The sequence below is a fragment of the Synchiropus splendidus genome, chromosome 18, assembly GCF_027744825.2.
Source record: "Synchiropus splendidus isolate RoL2022-P1 chromosome 18, RoL_Sspl_1.0, whole genome shotgun sequence".
Classification (NCBI taxonomy): Eukaryota; Metazoa; Chordata; class Actinopteri; order Syngnathiformes; family Callionymidae; genus Synchiropus; species Synchiropus splendidus.
The window spans coordinates 5,062,257-5,082,423 of NC_071351.1; the positions used below are offsets into that span (position 1 = coordinate 5,062,257).

Below are 20,167 nucleotides of genomic sequence, written 5' to 3' on the forward strand. Positions count from 1 at the left end.
AGCGCGTCCACGCCGACGCTGAATCAAGCTAAAAAGGTTCGATCTGGCGGGGCAGGAAGTTATCCGCTCCGCCTTCAAAATAATAGCGCGTCGCAAAAAGAGGGAACGCGAGTTCATTTGCCTCGCCTTCCCTTTCAACATTTTCACTTCACTACATGTTCGCTTACGTTCGACAATTTCACCGCAAAATATTTTCTAATCGCGTGTCAATTTGCGTAACCATTTTAACATTAACTTCTGTGGCGTGCTTCCTAACTGCTGAGGAATAGTGCAAGTGAATATGTCAAAGCTCTGAACATCATACCATTGGTACACTTCAAGGACAGGGTTGTGTGGCGGCTCAAACACAAATGAAGTTAAAAATAAAATTAATGTGACAAAGAAACAAGACCTCTTATTTTGAAGGCGATCTCCAGACAACACGTCTTATTGTTTGTGTTGGTATTCTGACTTGTAGCTTTGTTCTTGTGTGACCTGCGGGAGTCGGTAAATGAATGAAATGCGATGTGACGACAAAATAGTTGATAAAGAAAGACACTTTAAACACAAAAATCTGCATCAATACAAATTGAAAATAGCATTTTTTAAGAAAAAAAAAGTGAGCATCCAGATTAGGTTATGAATAAATACACATACATAATACATATTTCCACTTTGTTTCCAGTTCATGTCTCCATTTCAGATCCCTTCTTTATCATTTAATTCTGGCGCTGCAGTCATTCCACAACATACAGTGTTCTGCTGTAGAATTCAACGAACGGCCCTAGGAATCTGTCAGTCGCATTCGAAAAATCGAAATAAATCCTATTTATATTCCACTTGCCTTGTGTTGACTGTGATCAATCTGACACAATGTCCAAAATAATATTTCAAAATAACATCGCTCCGCTCGCTGTTCTCATCAATAAATGGTCGTGACTGCCCTCTAGTGGTACAGTGTCAACATACACTCAGAGCCGTTTTTAAGATTGTTTTCGACCAAGAGGGCGAACAATACAATAGAATAACAATATACTTTTATTAAAGGAGTCGCTGTCAGTCATCAATGACACAAAAATGAAGGGTCTTGAACTAACATTAATTCCATGGCGCTTGTGTTCTACAAGTGTATTTGTGTGTAGATGATGCGTCACACTTGAGTTGAAGTGTATTTTTACTTCTTATAATGGACATAAATTTGGTTTAAATCGGTATTGAGTGAGGGCGCGGAAAGGAGTGCGAAGGGGCGTGGTTATTGGCGCGCGCGAGTCCGGCGTTGCTTTACCTCTGCTTCACCTGTCAGGTGGTCACAACTGTCGAGAGCGGACTTTGCACTGAACCATGGAGTCGCCAGGAAAGGACTCGCCTGTCCGAGACGGTTTCCACAGACTGGAGATCCAGAAAACGACATGGGAGGTCCCGAAGAGATACGCAGCTCTGCGGCCGGTTGGCTCCGGAGCCTACGGGACGGTGTGGTGAGTGGCCCCCGGGAGGAGGTGGTCAAGGACGGGACTCGACGGCGAGCGTTTGACTTTTAGTTTACCAATGCACTCAATGCAAAAACACCAGTGACATAAAAAAAAAAAATCATTTTAAATATAACATTTCGAAACGGTTTAATGCTCATGATATAGTATCGGCAGGTTAAGAGTTTTATTAATTAAATTAAATTTATTTAAAAACCGAAGGTGCTTGTCCAAACATTCTTGCGACAGAAGCAGAACTGTGTGTTGCCTGAGGCGAGTCAACAAGTCGATGCAAGTCTCCTGATACCACAAGAATGTCCTGGCCATCACAGATCATCCAACCACGACCAGTGTTCTTTATGGCTGCACTATTGTCGTTCATAAAATGTTTCCACCATAGATCCCAGTAAGCAGTGGAAAAAAAAAAAAAAAAAAAAAAAATATATATATATATATATATATATATATATATATATATATATATATATATATATATATATATATATATATATATATATATATATATATATATATATTCCCGACGTGCATGCAAACAATTAGGAACTCAGCCAGTGATACTCTTTTGCATCCGTTTATTTTCCTGAACCACCGGACAACAAACACACACATGTATTAATGGGCAGGCGAATCACTTATGCACGACTGCTGTATTACTACCCAACAAAAAGTAGTGCTTCTATTTTATAAAAATAAAATAACACAGTGTTTTTACATAACATAAATTCATTAATATATTTCCACTACTGTAACCCAAAAAAGGTCGACAAGCATCCTAATAAATAAGCATGTGAATAAATACAAAATTTAAAAACTAATAAAATTTTATAATTTATTCAACTATATTTGCAAAAAAAAAAAAAGAAAGCTAAATATATAATGGTGAAAAGGGAAACAATAGTGATGAGTCAGCTGAAGTGTTGACTACTGGTCCTCCATATTGCCCTTGCAGCTAAGCTTGTGCCTGTGTGTTCTTCTTGTTAAGCTCAGCCCAGGATCAGCAGACCAAGGAGAAGGTGGCCATCAAGAAGCTGTATCGTCCCTTCCAGTCACTCATCCACGCCAAGCGAGGCTACAGAGAACTGCGGCTGCTGCGACATATACAACACGAAAACGTAAGCCTCAGATGCAGCTCCTTGAGCAGGACAGTGAGGACCTTTGTTGACATGCAACAGCAGCCTGTAATCTCTTACAAAAGCCACCAGCCAAGTGTGTGTGTGTGTGTTATTGGAGCCCACATGCAGGAATGTTCCTGCTAATGACGTTACATAAGGTGGCTTTTTGGAGCGAATCTTTCAGACAAAGAGCTGAGAAAAAACTATGTTTGTTTGTGTGGAAAACACTTGTTGAGCAAACAAACATGAGTGGAGCTGGAATTTGGCTCTTTGCTCAGTGGATCTCCACAAAGATTCAGAGATTTGGGATGTAAAAATAGTTTTTCTCTTTCCCACATAGGTGATCTGCCTCCTAGACGTCTTCACACCTGATATTTCCCTGGAGAAATTCCAGACTTTGTAAGTGAAGAACCACATTCCGCTGCTATTTGTTGCAGCGTGTTGAGATGTGTCTGTGAGAGAGAAGATCTTCATGCTGGTTGACAGCAAGCTGAAACACGTTCAGCAGTGAAAGGTCACCTCAGCAAGGTCATCCCAGAACTCAACCTGACCCTTGACAATATGTTACTAAACCTAGCAGGTCTTCTGGTGACTTCTGTTGTCGGTCTGTTTCAGCTACTTGGTGATGCCGTTCGTAGCTCAGGATCTGGGTCACATCATGAAGAAACGGAGACTGACAGATCGCATCATCACCTATCTTTTTTACCAGCTTCTGCGGGGACTTAAGGTGAGAGACGGAACTCAGGCGTCCTTCTGTTCAGCTCAGAACAAGACATTAGACTGTGTTCATCTCTGACAACTTCGACATTACATTACATACGTAGATAAGGCGCACTGAGGAAAGAAATAGTCTCGACCTCCCTTAAGACTTGATAATGTCCTGTGATGATCTATCACGTTATTGCTTCCAGAAATATGTGTTTATATACTGTATTTGTGTGTGTTTCTGGCTGTTTTTTTTTTCAATTCCTAACAAACAAACAAACTGGTGAAATGGTGAAACATATTGAACAGCAACGTCAAACAACAACCATGTTTGTGGACAGTTCTTGGAAAAAATGAGGACATTTGACTGTTGATGACTTAAAACATATGTAGAATACATTCTTTATATTTATTCTTCTTAACCGAATGGCTGTTTTCTCTTCATTTGCAGTACATTCATTCTGCTGGGATCATTCATCGGGTGAGTCCTTCTCCATTTAGCTCTGTCACAACCAAAACTTTGTCTCACGGTGAATAAAAATTCCAGGGAAATGTTGAAATGTTTTTGGAGCTCATACCAATATGACTCTCTTCTGTTGCCCTGTACTCAACAATGTAGAATATCAAATTATTATTTAAAATATTTGTGTCATTTTAAAAGGGAAGAAAACAGGAAACAGGAGTCTAAAAAGAGAGTTTAGACATGCAAAATGTTTTGAACTTTTAAATACATTTTGAAAGTGAAAAAAAGGTTTACGATGGGGATTTTTAATTCTATTTTTTAAATTCAAAATGTTTTTATTTCAACTTTTCATTTCAACTACAAATATATCTATATATTTTCGTATTGAAATTTTTATTAATAACAATTCTTAACAAGAGTTATTTTTTCATATTCAATTTCATTTGCTTTGGATTCCAATCTTGGCACAGATTTACCTCTATACATGGTCAGTATCGAGGTAGTCTTTGTGTAATATATTGCTATTGCATAAGTAATGTGTACAAGAAGAAGTCAGCAAGTGATTTGTTTTCAGGATTTGAAGCCTGGCAACCTTGCTGTCAATGAGAACTGTGAACTGAAGGTACAAACACACGCCCCCTGGAAGGGTGATGACCACGTCCTCTCAGCGTTTTTCTACCTCTATCATCAGATTCTGGATTTCGGCCTGGCGAGACACACTGAGAGTGAAATGACCGGCTACGTTGTGACTCGCTGGTACAGGGCTCCGGAGGTCATCTTCAACTGGATGCACTACAGCCAGACAGGTTCGACTGTTGCGTGGAAACATGAAGGCGAAGACCGACCGTGTCAATCCTTCTGCTCTTCTGTGTGCATCAGTGGATGTGTGGTCAGCTGCCTGCATCCTGGCGGAGATGATCACCGGGCAAGTTCTTTTCCCTGGACATGACAGTATCCTTCAAGAGACTCTTCCAAAAACACAAGTAAACACTGAGGAAAGTCAGACTTTTATGGATTTCTTTTTAATATGATAACTGGTCTGATGGATGTTTGGATGGGTCTGAACTTAGTTTTTAGACATTTACACCTCTAACAGGTTAAAAAAAACAGATGTGTAAAATACAAAAAGTGCATCCAATGACTTGTTTAACCAGCACATTCAGGCATTGATCAGCTGAAAAAGATCCTCCGACTGACCGGGACGCCAGACTCCTCTCTTGTCCAGAAGATGCAGAGCAAAGACGTAACTCCACCTGAATGAAAACCTCAAGTTAATATGTCAAAATAAACTTATTCCTCCCCCTCAGGCTCAGTCGTATGTTCAGGGCCTCCCACCACAGAAGAAGAAAAACTTTCGGGAGGTGTTTTCATCCATGGAGGAAAATGGTGAGCTGACGCACTTTAATGTGTGTTTATATACATATATATATATATATATATATATATATATATATATATATATATATATATATATATATATATATATATATATATATATATATATATATTTTTTTTTTTTAAGAATGACTGAGTGTTGCAAGTGCACTTGTTGTCATGTATGCGATTTAGTTCCCAAAAGCAATGCATTTCCGACTCGCTGCCTGCAGCTGTGTCGCTGTTGGAGGGGATGCTGCTGCTGGATCCGGAGACCAGACTGACAGCCCAGCAGGGGCTCTCTCACCCCTATCTGGCTGAGTACCACGACCCGGAGTGCGAGCCGGACTCACCGCCCTATGACGACTCCTTCGAGAGTCTGGAGCTGGCAGTCGGAGAGTGGAAGAGTGAGTCGTGCGGAGGGATGTTGACGCCGACCCAGCCACACTCCTGCTTTACATATTACCTTCTGCTTTTGCCCAACTAGGTCTGATCCACATGGAGATAATGACATTCGACCCAGATGACCCCAGTAAGACTGCTATATAGGGGGCATTGTCAGGTCGCTGGACGTCCAGTCTGCAGTGCTGTTTGGACTGCTACAAACTTTTTTTTTTTTAATGGAGGAAGATGTTGCAGTACATTCACAGGAACAACAAAAGGGGGTGACACCCCCAAATGAGACGTTGTGAGACTGTATTCTATTCCTGTCCAGTTACAAGATGGCAGGCTGAATGGACTGAAACGTTGTGCTTAAAAAGAAAAAAGAAAAAGAATAACAGCACTGCTTGAAATTAAAAATAAATAAACCGTTCAAACAGTGTTGCTTGCTTCTATGTTGTGTGAACATTGCTAGATTCAGACCTGTTTGTAAAGGGAGAAAAAAAAACAGTAGATTTACTGATGTCAACAAACTATTATTAAAGGGAGATATTAAAAAAAATGGAGAATCAATACTCATAGATGATCTACAGATGGCAGCAACGCACTTTAGAAAAGGAGAAAGCCAACTTTTCGGTTTCATATGAGAAGTCCTCCTGTCATGAGATTTGGGTCATGACCGAGAGAGCAAGGTCCCGGATACAAGCGGCTGAAGTGGGTGGCAGGCCTCTCCCTTAGAGATGGGGTGAGAAGTTCTGTCACTCGGGAGAGGCTCGGAGTAGAGCCGCTGCTTCTCCACACTGAGAGGAGTCAGCTGACCGACGGGTCTACCCAGGACCAGGTGGAGAGATGACATCTCTACGCTGGCCTGGGAGCGTCTCGGGATCCCCCAGTCGGTGCTGGTGGATGTCGCTCAGGAGAAGGGCGTTTGGCGTGACCTCCTGAAGCTGCTGCCCCGCGACCCGGCAACGGATAAGCAGGCGACGATGGATGGATGGATGAAAAGTCCTGGAGTCAGACGACATGCTGTAACTACCAAAGTCACTTACCAAAGAACCAAAGGGGTAAAACTGCAGGCACAAATGCGTGTTTAAGGACCACAGTCGCAGGAAACCGACGTAACGCAAAGAGAACAACAAACGCTAGATGGCGCTGATTTACTTTGTCAGCATTTTCTGGCCTCTATGGTTTTCAAATGGCATGCGTCTGTGAAGATCCAAACTTTTTATGTCTCTTAACCTTTCACCTCGCCTCGTCTTTCTTCCACGCTTTCTTGGATTTGTGGAGCCACGCACGCCTGCGGCTTCCCGGTATTAGTTTGATTGATCGACGCAAATATTGTTCACCTTGTTACACGTTTTCATCAGACACTGGGAACTTATGTAACATGCTTCGCGCACAAGCCTGTGGCTTTAGTTTAGTTTGTTTAGTTTGTCTTTCAGGAACAAACTCAAAACCAAGTGATTTAAAAAAAAAAAAAAAAAAAGAGACATGTAAAACTATAAGTCGGAGCAGTTAGCATTGAGCTACTAGCTAGTTACACTGCAGGAGAGTTGTCATTTAAGCCCTTTCACGTTCTTGTGTTCAAAATGTTTGCCTTTTTTAAAGACTATTTTGAACTGATTTTTCTGAAGGAAATACTGGAATCGATCTTTTTTTTCTCTGTTGGCTCACTCAGCTTTAAAGTAGCATTGTCTCTCGCCACAGTAGCACAGTGGAATTGAATAAATACCACTTTTGCTTTCATATTTTGGGATCACACCAAACACAAGAAAGACAAGAAGCGGGAATGAATTTTGAAGTCAGATTTAATACACACTTGATGGTACACACTCACATTAAATCTGGTGGATACAGTCAGCCTTATCTAGGTTTTCTCATTCAGAGTGACACTCGCGGTGGAACAGCATCACAGGATCAGTTGAGCGACAGAAACCCCGACAGGTGAACACGGCGTCAGGGGTGTTTCGGCTCCCTGATAGTTGCTCTTAAAGGACTCTCTGACAGGACACTACAAGAGTGTGGCTCTTGTCTACATGACAGCACATCCGGCAACCAGGCTGACTGACCACTGATAGAGAGGACTGACTTTTTTCTTGGGATTTCTCTGGCTCTGCCGTGCTTCCAGTGTGGTTTTGTGAGTGTACAAGAGCTGTGCATTTCTGTGGATCTGCCCAATGTAGAAGGAATGGTTCAGGTGTGGGGGGGGAAGAAGAGGTGGAAGGGTGAAGTTGCATGGAGATTGGTGGGAAAGATAGATTTTCTTAGCGCCTGAGGCTACTGCTGCCCATGCGGGTGCTGCTGCTGCTGCTGTAGCCCATGCTTTTTACCATGCCCCCGCCCATGCCCCCGCCCATGCCCATGCCCATGCCCATGGCCCCGCCCATGCCCATGCTCATGCCCATGGCCCCGCCATATCCTCCGCCGCCAATGCTGTATCCTCCTCCGCCGCCGCTGAGATATCCTACTCCTCCAGCTCCTCCAGCTCCTCCAGCTGCAATGACAAAATTAGACAGTTTAACCTTCAGTTACATTTTGAAAATCAATGCATGAGTGGAATCATACCGGAACTGCTGGAGGACTGCTGAATTAAGACGTTTGCAGCTAAAGGAGCGGTGATTCTGTGAAAGCATCACATTCTATTCAGATGCAAGCCTCCAAATTTAAGAACATAAAAGTGCGGCGTTCCTTACCTGGCTTCCTCTCCCTCCAGCAGCTTCTTGTATGTGGCGATCTCAATGTCCAAGGCGAGTTTGACATTCATGAGTTCCTGGTATTCACGGACTTGGCGGGCCATGTCCTGCTTTGCTCTCTGCAGAGCTTCCTCAAGGTCCTTGATGCGGACCCTGGCGTCCTTCACGGCCAGCTCCCCGCGCTCCTCTGCCTCTGCGATCTGAGCCTCGAGGGTGGCTCGCTAGGTTTGGAATGGTTTGATGTTAGACTTATTCTTCAACTGCGCTGGAGGTTTACAGAGCAAGTGCCTACCTGAGCCTTGACGTTCTCAATCTCATTCTGGAGACGGGCAATCATGCGGTTAAGCTCAGCAATCTCGCTCTTGGTGTTGCGGATGTCTTGTCCATACTGTCCTGCTGAGTCCTGCATTTCTTGATACTAGAATACATGGACAGATTGTTTCCTGATTTCATTCACCATCCTCTGCACAGATGCTTCTTGTTTCCTCTTACCTTCTGGTGGTACCAACACTCAGCGTCTTCTTTAGCTTTGGCAGAAACTTGTTCATACTGAGCCTTAACTTCAGCCACGATGGCGTCCATGTCCAAACCGCGGGAGTTGTCCATCTCCACAATGACGGATGTGTCCTTGATCTGTCCTTGGAGCTCGGCCAGTTCCTGAGAAAGGTATTTCAAAGTGTATATCGCTGAAGTCTGGGGGTAGATGATGCTGCATTTCGATTCTTACAGCCTCGAAGACAGCTCTGAGGAAGGCAATCTCATCCTGAAGGGAATCAACTTTGGCCTCCAGCTCAACCTTGTTCATGTAGGCGGCGTCGACATCCTATGGGGAGAAGTGGGGGAAAAAGCAATTGAGAATGTTGCTCCCAAGCCTCAGTTGGCAGACGTTTACCTTCTTCAGGAGGACAAACTCGTTCTCCACACCAGCACGCTTGTTGATTTCATCCTCGTATCTAAATGAATGACCTCATTTCAGACATGTACACAATGCACTTGGCGAATCCTTCTCAGGAGGCTGTGCTCTTACTTGTTCTTGAAATCCTCCACCAGTCCTTGCATGTTCCTCAGCTCTCCCTCCAGCTTCATCTTCTCATTGCCCAGCCCGTCCAGCTGTCTGCGCAGGTTGGCGATGTAGGCCTCGAACATGGCGTCGATGTTAGAGCGGGTGGTGGTCTGCTCCTGCAGCAGGCTCCACTTGGTCTCCAGCATTTTGTTCTGCTGCTCCAGGGAGCGGACCTGAAACAGGGCATCATCTGGGGCTTAGGTCTAATGCCTGAACAGCACTTTCCATTTTGAGTGGTAAAAAAATATTCTCCTGCATTTTCTCATCTTCGGGCAACATTTGTTTGTCTTGTATGTTTAACTTTTCTCAGGTGATCCACGGTGCCACACCCCTGTGTGACTTTGCTGCACAAAAAAGGCCCTTGTGTGAACCAGTATCGGCGCATGACAAGCCCCACACGGAAAAGCTGTTGGACTCATCACCGACTTTCTCTCCCCTGAAACCAGGATGAGATCACTTTGGCAAATCGCGTCAGATCACGATCCGGCTCAAGCTGTGGCTTGTTCCATGATCCAACTGAAGGTGTGATGTGTGCGTGTGGGGGCGGGGATCGTAAAGACCACACCTCATCTTGCCACGCCCAGCAAACACGGAGAATCCCTGAGCTTGCGTCGGCTTGCACAAAAGTCAAACTGTCAATGGAAGAATCCAATGTTAACTATCTAACTATCTTGCCTCAGTTCCATATGTTAACTAGAAGGCTCAACATTAGCAGCCCAATGGTTGCATCATGAGGTAGTAAAATAAACATCAGGACCTGCTTTAGGATACACAAAGGTGTGGTTTGTGGACACAGAAGGAAAAGCCAATGAAGCACTTTCTCACGTCTCCTTCGAACTAACCCCGTGCATTACAGTGCACCATGACAACAAACAACCCGATCTCTTCCTCTGTCAGTCACATGATATGGCACTCTAGTGTTTCCGGCCTCGCTCTTGTGAGGACAGCGGGCAGTCGCCCACATGCGCTAACCTAAATGGTCAATTTTAGATGTTGAGATTTAAGATGTACACTTAGCAGCTATTAGCAGCAGCAAAGCAAAAAAAAAAAAGACAGCTCACCCTCTCGATGAATGAAGCGAAGCGGTTGTTCAGGTTCTTGATGTCTTCTTTCTCCTGCATTCTCACAGACTGGATGGTTGGGTCGATATCAATTTGCATTGGGGACAGGAGACTCTGGTTGTATTGCACATTGCCAATTGGTGCACAAAAGGCTGCACCACCAGCGCCACCGAATCCACTAGCGCCACCCAACGCACTGTATGAAACGCCATAGGCACCGCCGCCTCCACCCATACCACTGGCCATGGACATTGTAGTTTTAGTCGGAATAATGACAGATCTTGAGCTGTAAGACGTCAGACCTCCACCCAATGCGGCGCTGCCGCCGCCACCACCACTGCCAAAGCTGACAAAGCTACTTCCTCCTCCTCCTACTCCTACTCCTCCTCGGAGAGATCCACTACCACCATAGCTTGAGCGCGATGTTGATTTGAAACTCATTCTTGAGCTCGCCATTCTTTCAAATGGTTGTGATCCCAAGGGAAAAAGGAGCACAGAAAGAGGTTCAGCAGAGCAGCAGAGTCCACTAAGAGGAGAGTCGAGTCCCTCTAAGCGTCTTCTCCCAGTCAGTGATGGGTTTTTATGCTGATCTAGCAGAGGAGGAGGATCAAACGTGATACACCTCCTCCGCTGCGTCCTCCAATTACCTGGATCCTGAAAGTGCACATGCTGGGATGTGGGCGGAGCCAGAGCTGCACAGCCTGTCAGACAGGTATCTGTGCCACCCCTGTAAATTGATATGGGCTCGACACACCCGGCCGCTCGCGGCAGACTGGCATCGGAGCCTGGGGTGGGACGGGAGGGAAGAAAGTTTGGCGTGGCCAGGTTCTTCAATCGCTGATTTTTATTTTTCTCTTCAGAATCTTCAAACCTCCATATGTGCATATGAAGCACACTAGGAAAGACTTTAAACATAGAAGTACCACTGGGTTGCATGTGCAAGAATCAATAAAAGATGTAGCCTCGTGTTCTGACATTACAGCAGCATGAGGACTGCAAATTGATTCCTAAATATTCATCTCTGTTGCTGCAGAAAGTGACACTTTTGCCGCATGAAACTATGGCGGCATCATGACAGAGACATGCTGAAAATATGTTTTTCCTAAAACAGAATCCAGGTGCGACTCTCTCTAGTATTTTGTTGAGCTGCCTTGAGTTTTGCATTCAATGTGGCCTTTTTTCAATGAGCTGCAGTTACACGACATTTACTTTCAATGTTGCTTTCAGCGTGTTTTGCTTTGATGGATAAGTCGGACCACGACTTCTCCAGCGACCCACAGAAAGATTGCCAATGGAGTCAAGTTCGGGACTCATCCAGGACAATCCATGAGAAGAAATGGGGTCTTCATGTGCCACTCCTTGAGCGTCAAACCCCGGCTTTGACATCTTGGAATATGCCCATGTGACCTGCTGATTCAGTGTATTCAGACTACTCTGCCGATTCCCAAACTCATGCGTGAAATGTGGACAAAAACGGGACACCACTTGTCAGGTGGTATAGATCCTCCCCACCTGCTTCTGTGGGGAAGCTGCCGGACCACTGCCCTCCATATTCGCCTCTCATTTTCTGACCATTCGGACTTACAAAAATATAGTTGTTGTGGCACTGAAACTCCAGATATGAGCTGATGTTGAAGTCCCTCCAACAATGAATCAACAAGGAGTCTTGAAATGAATGAAAGTGCTGTAGGGCAGTAATGGTGACACACCTTCAAAGAAAACACCACGACTCCTCACTTTCACCGCCGATAAAATGAGTAGTTTTGGAGAATGTGATGCATGGTTTTTGGATGAATCTCTGTTCAGTTTCTCCTAAACACAAGGACAATTTTCATGCTGGATACACAACATTATTTTGGTGGAGAGGTCAAGAAGTAGCTGAGTGAAGAGTGTCTTTTAGGCCCAGATTCACTTATTTTCTCCTCCCAACGCTCCCACTTTTGACTCAGAAACACCCGCAAAACAGATGGAGGTGGACACTCTTTTATCTAACATGGGACACGATGTGATTGTGAGCTGTTTCCAAGAGAGAACCTGACTGAAGCTTGACTCCATGAACACCCCTCACACCATTGCTTCTCATGATTACAGTCTGAACATTCTGCTGCATGTGCAAACTGGAAGCCCTGAAATGTCACTCATCTTATTAGAGGTGAAACATAGCCAAGGCTCACAATACTCTCCTTCAATGGTAAAAGAGGAGTTTATATTCTTGATCCTGTAGGCGCCTGTCAAGCAGGTAAAGGTCAGAGCTGATCTATGCCTCAATGCTCAAATGTCATTTTGGAATTTTCGACTCATCCAGTCGAACTCTTGGCCACGTTTCAAAACCCAAACTCCTACATTAATGGGTGATGAACACAGTTGTTTTTATGGCCTCACTGTTTCTAATAAAAATAAATCCTGTCAAGGGAACATTGTTCTGTTCGTCCTGTGAGCCACGCCTTGCATCCAACTGAAGACACGTCCGAACTCTAGCTTCTGCTCCAAGAGCAGAGCAATGACGAAAAAGTTCAGTACGTGAACCTGAAAAGCTTGGACCAGACGTGCGCTCAGGCAGAAGTCGAGCAGAAGAGAAAATCAAAAATCACAAAGAGTATCTTCTCATGAAAGCACTACTTCAGGTGCCTCTGCCGAGAAGGAATGTCGAAAATTTGGCAGCGATGCCACCATGTCAGAATGTAGCTTTCACACGGCAGGTTTATAATCGTATTAATTCCTTCTCTTTGTGCCATGATAGTCTTTGACAAGTAGAAATGAAGGCTGAGTATTGGACGTGTGCCACCTCTGATTTCTTCCCAGCAGTGCGGGCGTCACACAGCGGCTCTTGGTGTGAAGAGTGAAGTCACCTTTGCTTTTGCGCTGCATGTCGGCTCAGTGGTGGGGTGGACCATCTTACACTGTCATTTCTACTTTGCATGGTTCATTGTGATTGAAGTGCATGAGGTACCAGGTCGATATGACTGGATGGATTATCAGATTTTTTGTTTTCCAAAGTACCCGTCCGATCCGAAGGTGCGTCAAACAAAGTGCATAGCCACAGCATTACGAAAAAGCAGTGACATGAAGTGGTATATCAAGATATCGCACCTAAAGGAGAGCACTGCCTTCAGAAAAAGCAAGAAGGGAAAACCGTGATCCGATTAAAAACCTTATATCTTGGGGTTCAGTCCAGTTGGAAAGTGGAAATTGGACTTCTGTTTAGTTCAGAACAAACACCATGTTGGGCCACCAGCGTGTCCATAAGTTCATGATGTCAACGAAACATCTTGGACCGCAGACCAGTCGTTTGGTCGGCGCCAATCCTGAAAAAATTCATAACATCACCCTGCAGTTACAGTAGTAGTACACAGAAATATACCCTGCAAACGAATACATTACTTGGATGTGTGAAGAGGCCAAGATTCTTATAGTAGTGGTTGGTCTACTATCATAACCGCAGCATACTGTCAGTTGTCCCATAAGTGGCACCGTGAAGGTACAGGGTTCGGCAGTGATGACTTGAGGCGAGCTTCATCTAACTCTCAGCCAGCTTGGAAGTCCTGACCCGAACCCTGCCCCCCCAAAATCATGTGTCACTTGTGAACGCAGTACAAACCAGCGGCTGTAGTGCAACAGCTGAGCATAAGCACGGACCTCAGAGAGATTGACTTAGGTCATGTTCATTGCCTTTTCTTTTTTATTAGCTTTTTTTCTTCAAAGAAAACACGATCTGCATATTGATCTTAGTGTCTTTCCTGTTTGCTTGTATATAGTAAAGATTAGCCGCTAAGCTAACTGGCAATATTTGTCTGCAAACAAAATGAACTTCGTTGCACTAAATTTTTTCTTGTTTTATAAGTAGTTATGTTGTCGCATTTCTCCTTATTCAAATCAGATTCTAGTGAATAAAAGTCATTTTACAACCCGCGTTCAGCAGATCATCCGTGTCGATGCCTCCCAAAACAGATAAACTGGCTTTGACATTGGTTCCACAGACAGGAAGACTCACTGCTTTGTCATGTTTTGGCTGCCTTCCATCTTCTTTGTCTGCTTGGTTTTATTTTCTGCTTTTCCCCCTAAACCTATCACTCCCCGCTGTCAGTGGGCTACGTCCCCTTTAGGGCCGCACAGACCCCTTTGGAGACCATTACAACGCTTTAATATCTGTAAAAAAAAAAAAAAAGTGAGGCTGTACAATAACACACTGAAGTCAAGTGTGTATTCATGTTTCTGTCTCTACTAAAGACCGAAGATACTTTGTTACATTTCCCAGGTGCAAGAACAGACACCGTCTTGCCTCGTACTTTTCCTTCAACTACATGCTTTTGGAGACTCCAGTGTGTTCGTGACAGGAGCTGCATGTTGCCAAGTGCCACATATTAACACCCTTAATGTGATGATTCAGGTTTGATGTTGTAATGTTTTTTGTGCTGTATCCAGAGTGACCAACTGATTGTATGACTTATAAGCCGTCGTGCAAAGGACGACGTGCAGAAGCCGTCGCTCTTCAAGGGCGCTGCCTGTGACTGTGAATCGACATGTGAACCAACATGCAGAATCAACAGATACAAGCTTTTCTGAGAGGCTTTTTGATGGTATCACAGCTGTTGAAAATACTTTTCATTTCCTTTTCATTCAAAAAGCGGTGGCAGATTTCTTGCCTTGCGAGCTTTTATGCCAAGGCTTGACCTTTTTTATCACATGGATGAAGACATGTGTGATGTTCCAAACTCATCCTGTACTACAGTCGCTTTCATAATCGAGGTGTGGCAAGAGTTTTAAAATGCAGAGCTTGGCTTTAAACGAAACTTCGAGGGAGTGTCTGTGGCCCGGTTCCATCAAGCCAGAGGGGAATACTTCATTGTAAAAAGGCAAGATTAAGTTGGGTGCCGCACCTTCACAGGGCACATTCACAAGGAGGTGTACTACGACGTTGACCTTGACACTACGGAGCAGCCGTGCTACTACTGCTGGTCTACACCCATGCAAACCTTTGCCAAAGCCAAACATGTGATGCAAAAAATGGTTGTAGAAAGCAGCTGCTGAAGATCAAAAGCATTTTTTTTTTTGTGTAAATGTGAAACTGGCTGCACTGCACACAGAACTCCAGCGACCTGAGCGTTCATCAAACAGCTTACTCTCTGCTATAAGGAGATGTTGGCGGCTGCATTCACGCATGTACTTTATAACTTGTTTATGTGACACTAGTAGCATCTGTCAGCAATCCTAAAATATGTGACTCTGGTGGACAACGCCTTTCTACAACTCGGCAACCGCACCCAGCTCTCCAGGAGCTTGAGGGCAAACTAACAAACCTGAACTTGAAGACACCGTGCAGAATTTATTTTAGCATTGGGATGGCCACTTTTCCAGGGGGCATCAGGTGCTTGTACGCAGTGCTCCAGTCTCTTCTCATCCAGTTTATACCACAGAGGCAAGTTGAGGCTTCATTGTTTGGCGGAGATGATGCCTTCAGTGCAAAATAGCATGAGCATTTTAGAGTCTCATTTGGAGAAACTTCATGGCTCAGGAAACCATGGCAGGACTTTTCTACAAGTTACTTCCACAATATCTTTTCAGACTGTATTTTCCTGAACAAACACCTTTTGCAGAAACCTTCCGATGAAGTGTGGACGGTTGGTTTGCAGGATATAAATCACGCGTCTGTGATCCCGAGAGGACGACTGAAACCAAGTCAAGGGGACCTGCACCGACACCAGCACAGGCGTGTTGAGCAAAAGGTCGTGCATACTCTCGCTTGCTCTGCGTGTGAAAACTTGCTTCCGCTGATGTTACGTAATGCGATCTGTCGGGCATCAATGAAGCCCGCTCTCTGTCCAAAGTAATGACTTATTAATGCTATTTTAGCATTCATTCATCTTATTTTAGTTTATGTTGCTGGGCGGACTGTGTACGCAAAGCTGCCAGACATATCTGAGTGTGCAAGTTGAGCTGGTGCCATCATTCTCTACCTGCCTCTCCTTCATGAAGAGAGCATAAATGGCTGCGCCTGAAGGTCTTCCTGCCTTCTGAGCGTTCATTATATCAGAAAGATTTTGACATTTCACGATTTTCTCAAGTGTGTGTCTCTGGTGTGCACCCAAAGCAGCAGCCACACCCTAAATATCGTCTTGCGATCCAACGGTCTGCAACCTTTACTTCCTAAAGTTCATTTTTGTTCCATATCCAAGCAAAGTTGCATCAAAGGCACCAGACAAGACAGTCAAAAACTTGCGAATGATAACCAATATCTTGCCAAAAACCAAGACCTGATGCAGCTGTGGAAGGACGACCTGCTTGAAACTCTGAAGAATAGAAACAGCGGATCGTCATCAGTCATGGAAATCATCGAGTGTTCATGGGGGAATCCCCAAATATAAAATATTGGTCTGAAACACAAATGAAGATCTATAAGATCTACAAAAAAGGCTCCTCTAAAAAAGGCCATCAGCAGCAAAGTATGTTGAACACTAAGAAGCTAGCATGTTGGCTTCTAATACCTGTCATGATAAAGTCATCACCACAGCTACATACTGGCCACAAAAGTCCAAGTTTGCTTGTGGGGTATCTGTACCTTAAGTACAGGATCCCAAGGTGAAGCTTAGAAGTAACACCCATGTTAAAATTGAACAACACAGGTGCGGGGCCGCAAAATGGCATCCTGAAGGCCGTTAATGGTCCGCGAGCTGCAAGTTTGAGAAAAACATTCATGCTGTTTCAACTGAGCCTATTTCATCGAATTAAATTGAAGGTAAAGGAAGAAGGGCAAAGACAAACAGAGAATAGGACGCAAAAAATGGCAACTGTCAGATAAAGTTCAAAGCCAACAAGAGGAATGATACGGTTCAGTAGTTTCTCAGCTTGCCTCAATCCTCAAACTCAAAAAGTACTTGTTGATGCCTTGCGGGTGTGATGACAACATGGCAACCAGCTGCTTGGCCTGAAGAGAAACCTGTTGCTGCCAGAGGGCCTGACACACCTGGGTGTCAGGATCTGCATCAAAACTCTCACTCTGAAGAGAAACCACGCGGTTGCTCCTGAGCGCGTCACTCAAACGGGAACATCACACATCCGTTAATGTTAATAACAATATGTTCTAGTCCATCCTTCACTGCAGGATGGAACAGCTTCTTCACTACTTTTTTTTTGTTTTCATTAAGAGATGAGGAAAGTTTGAGGCGGCCACCTTTGCAGTCCTGAGGCATGTTCCTGACTTTTCAGAATATGGAGGACAAAGCGGAATAGGAGGTGTATGTATTCGAAAAATACATTTTCTAGTGTTGGTGCAAAACCACTCTGTAGGTCAGTGACATCGCAACAAAAAAAATGACAAAGACAGACTCTTTTCTATCTGTGAACAACGTCAGTGCTAAACAAGGACACAGCCTTTCAAAGCCGCTGACTCTCTCTCCGCGAACATGGGAAGGCCATGGCTGTTTGCTAATCCTCTTCCTTGTCATGTCACAAGGCTCTATTTTAATGACGCCTTACATAAGGTCTCAACTTATCTCACATGATTCATATACCTTCTGCCCGTGGCAGAAGTTAACCGGCAGCATTGTGACTGCAGCTGAGCTGGACTCGATCTTAATTATAGAGTGAGAAGATGTTGTAGAATCCTTCGGTTGCAGAGAACATCTTGATGGTATTGACCTGGAATTTTATTTCTATTATTGAACGCTCACCGAAGGCGAACATTGCACCGTTTCACATGCAACTATGCAAAACATAAATAAATCTAGCAGCAATTTTCCCCCCTGCTAAGCTCCAAGTAAATTACCTTGAGCTAACCTTAGTCCAGCTCGGATTCTTGCTGGTTTTTGTGGTCGACCAATAGTTTCAGAGCCTTAATATGAGTCTTAATCTGTGAATAAATACCACAACTTTCACTGTTCGTTTCAGTGCTCTTTCTTTCAACTGTTTTCAACCCCTCCCATGGTGCCGGTGTAATGGTATGGCAGGTGGCGTTCTGTTGCCCAGGTCACAACATGGCCATGATGGGAAGAAGTGGGGGAAAAAGAAGAGCGGAATAGCTGATGTGAGCGCAGCATTCAACGTATGAATCAGCGGGACTGGTTTGAGAGAGGGGGGTGAATGAAGGTGAGAGGGCGGATTGGGTCGTTCAGGGAATTTGAAAGGTGGATGTGAGGGCAGCTCTTGAGAGGATGAGGATGGCCTGCAGAGGAGGAGAGAAGTTGTGAGCTTGTAGACCAGACTGTTGGGTGCCATCTTGAAGACTGAGTGGATGAAGTGTTCTGCCACAGATTCTCAAGAGATGACTCCCAGAATTGAAATAAATATAGAACAGTCCGGTGGAGATCAAACTTCTCAAATGCATCTAAACAGTCCGACCACTGGAGACGCCTGGATCATGTGGTTAATAGCTCAACTAAGCTAGCATGTAGCTGAGGAGCTGGACTCGGACCTGACTGGCTGATGTGCAGCTGCAGAAGCTTCCGACGGTCGAGTAACATTATGTACGATCAGGAAGTGGTGTGTGTAACTTGATTCAGCGGTGTCCTTTGATCTTTGTCTGCGGCGAACACCTAGCAAACCTGATGTCACCTGTGCTGTCACTCACGACGACGCCGAGCTGTAGATGTTTAGTTTCATCTTCAACCACATTTATTTAAGTCGTTTTGATCATGAGTTCTCAGACGGAAATAAGAGGACGTGGTTTAATCTAAGACAATCATTTCATCTGCTTGGCATCTGAGCAGAAGTGGTGTTTATTTGGAACTAAAGTACTGTAGCTTTCATCCACCCTTGTTGAAGGATTTACAGACATGCTAGTCAGTCATGTAAAGTTCATACTTCATCCCACTCATTTCCTAATCCAGCACTCTTTCTGTGTTGCAGGGAAGAAAGTGCAGCAGCACATGAGCGACCTGCTGCACCAGCTTCACTTTCTCTATATTTGCTTCAGTATCACGCTGCGAGGCGTCTTCAGCAGCTTTAACGTTGCTCCTGAACAAGACGACTAAATCAACAACCTGGTCTCTACCACAAAGAACACTTGTTCTCATTGTCTTCCCACACATCAAAGAATGATGTCACTAAACCAGTTGTTCTTGAACTAGTCGATGTTTTGGTGCAACGTTCTCTAACTTTGAGATATTTGGGCTCATTGTTGATGTTTTAAAGACGTAAATTTGAAACTGGTTTGACGCCGAGCTGCTGGCAGTTTCACTGAAATAAGCCCAAGTCAGCTCCAAGCGCGTCAGGTTTTTGACTCTTGCCTTGCAAACCTCGCCCAGCTCCGTACCTCAGAGCGGCTCTCCCTGCGGTGTCCTTTCAAAGTATACGCCTTTAATTTAGAAGTTGTTCTTTCCCACAGCTCGTCAAGTCTTTGCTAGTGTGTGACCCGATCGGGTGATGCAGAAAAGGAGTCACACACATGCAGCCAGCGCTGAGCAGGTACCATTCTGGGCCATTACATGACCAGATTTAGAGTAGTTTGTTTCTGTCTTCTTAGTGATGGGGCACTGTTTTATGGCGTTTTAAAAGTGACGTGAAACATGATGTCGAGATGCATTTTTATTAAAGTTCTATATTGGAAATTGAAGCACAAAGCCTGAGAACTTCCTGGGTTCACACCTCTGTCACCAGAAGAGAATGGGGAGGAAAACAAACGTGATTTAAGCCGATAAATAGTTTGATTTTCTCCAAGGAATAGACCCAATTTCCAATAAATTGAGCTGCTACTCTTTTCTCACAGTCTGAACCTAATGGCTAATATATGGATTTTTACAGGCTCAAGAGCATCGTACTGCCAAAATATTAAGCTTTGTCACATCAAACCCATGAAATCGCAGGCGTTTTATTGACCATAAAGCACTAAAAATGTGCTGTTTTCAAAAACAGCCC

The 20,167-nt window shown here is 44.3% G+C and overlaps 2 protein-coding genes across 3 annotated transcripts; one reads left to right on the top strand and one right to left on the bottom strand.

Moving 5' to 3' along the window:
* Nucleotides 1-1,278: 1,278 nt before the first annotated feature.
* On the top strand, nt 1,279-5,941 carry zgc:171775 (STKc_p38 domain-containing protein). Of its 2 annotated transcripts, XM_053849933.1 has the most exons (12): nt 1,279-1,454; nt 2,449-2,578; nt 2,919-2,977; nt 3,194-3,305; nt 3,735-3,764; nt 4,321-4,368; nt 4,438-4,552; nt 4,626-4,697; nt 4,910-4,989; nt 5,054-5,132; nt 5,354-5,527; nt 5,608-5,941. In XM_053849933.1, the coding sequence occupies exons 1-12, from the start codon at nt 1,321-1,323 to the stop codon at nt 5,667-5,669; spliced, it is 1,095 nt and encodes a 364-aa protein (XP_053705908.1). In that variant the 5' UTR covers nt 1,279-1,320; the 3' UTR covers nt 5,670-5,941. The 2 variants fall into 2 exon arrangements, with proteins under 2 accessions (XP_053705908.1, XP_053705907.1); XM_053849932.1 differs by having other exon boundaries at nt 4,321-4,552.
* Nucleotides 5,942-7,291: 1,350 nt separating this feature from the next.
* Nucleotides 7,292-10,882, bottom strand: LOC128749920 (keratin, type II cytoskeletal 8-like). The gene is made up of 9 exons (XM_053849930.1): nt 10,319-10,882; nt 9,222-9,430; nt 9,087-9,147; nt 8,922-9,017; nt 8,687-8,851; nt 8,487-8,612; nt 8,195-8,415; nt 8,067-8,122; nt 7,292-7,995 (listed from the first exon to the last, which is right to left on the bottom strand). Exons 1-9 carry the CDS (start codon nt 10,772-10,774, stop codon nt 7,766-7,768), a joined length of 1,620 nt encoding a protein of 539 aa, XP_053705905.1. The 5' UTR covers nt 10,775-10,882; the 3' UTR covers nt 7,292-7,765.
* Nucleotides 10,883-20,167: the final 9,285 nt, after the last annotated feature.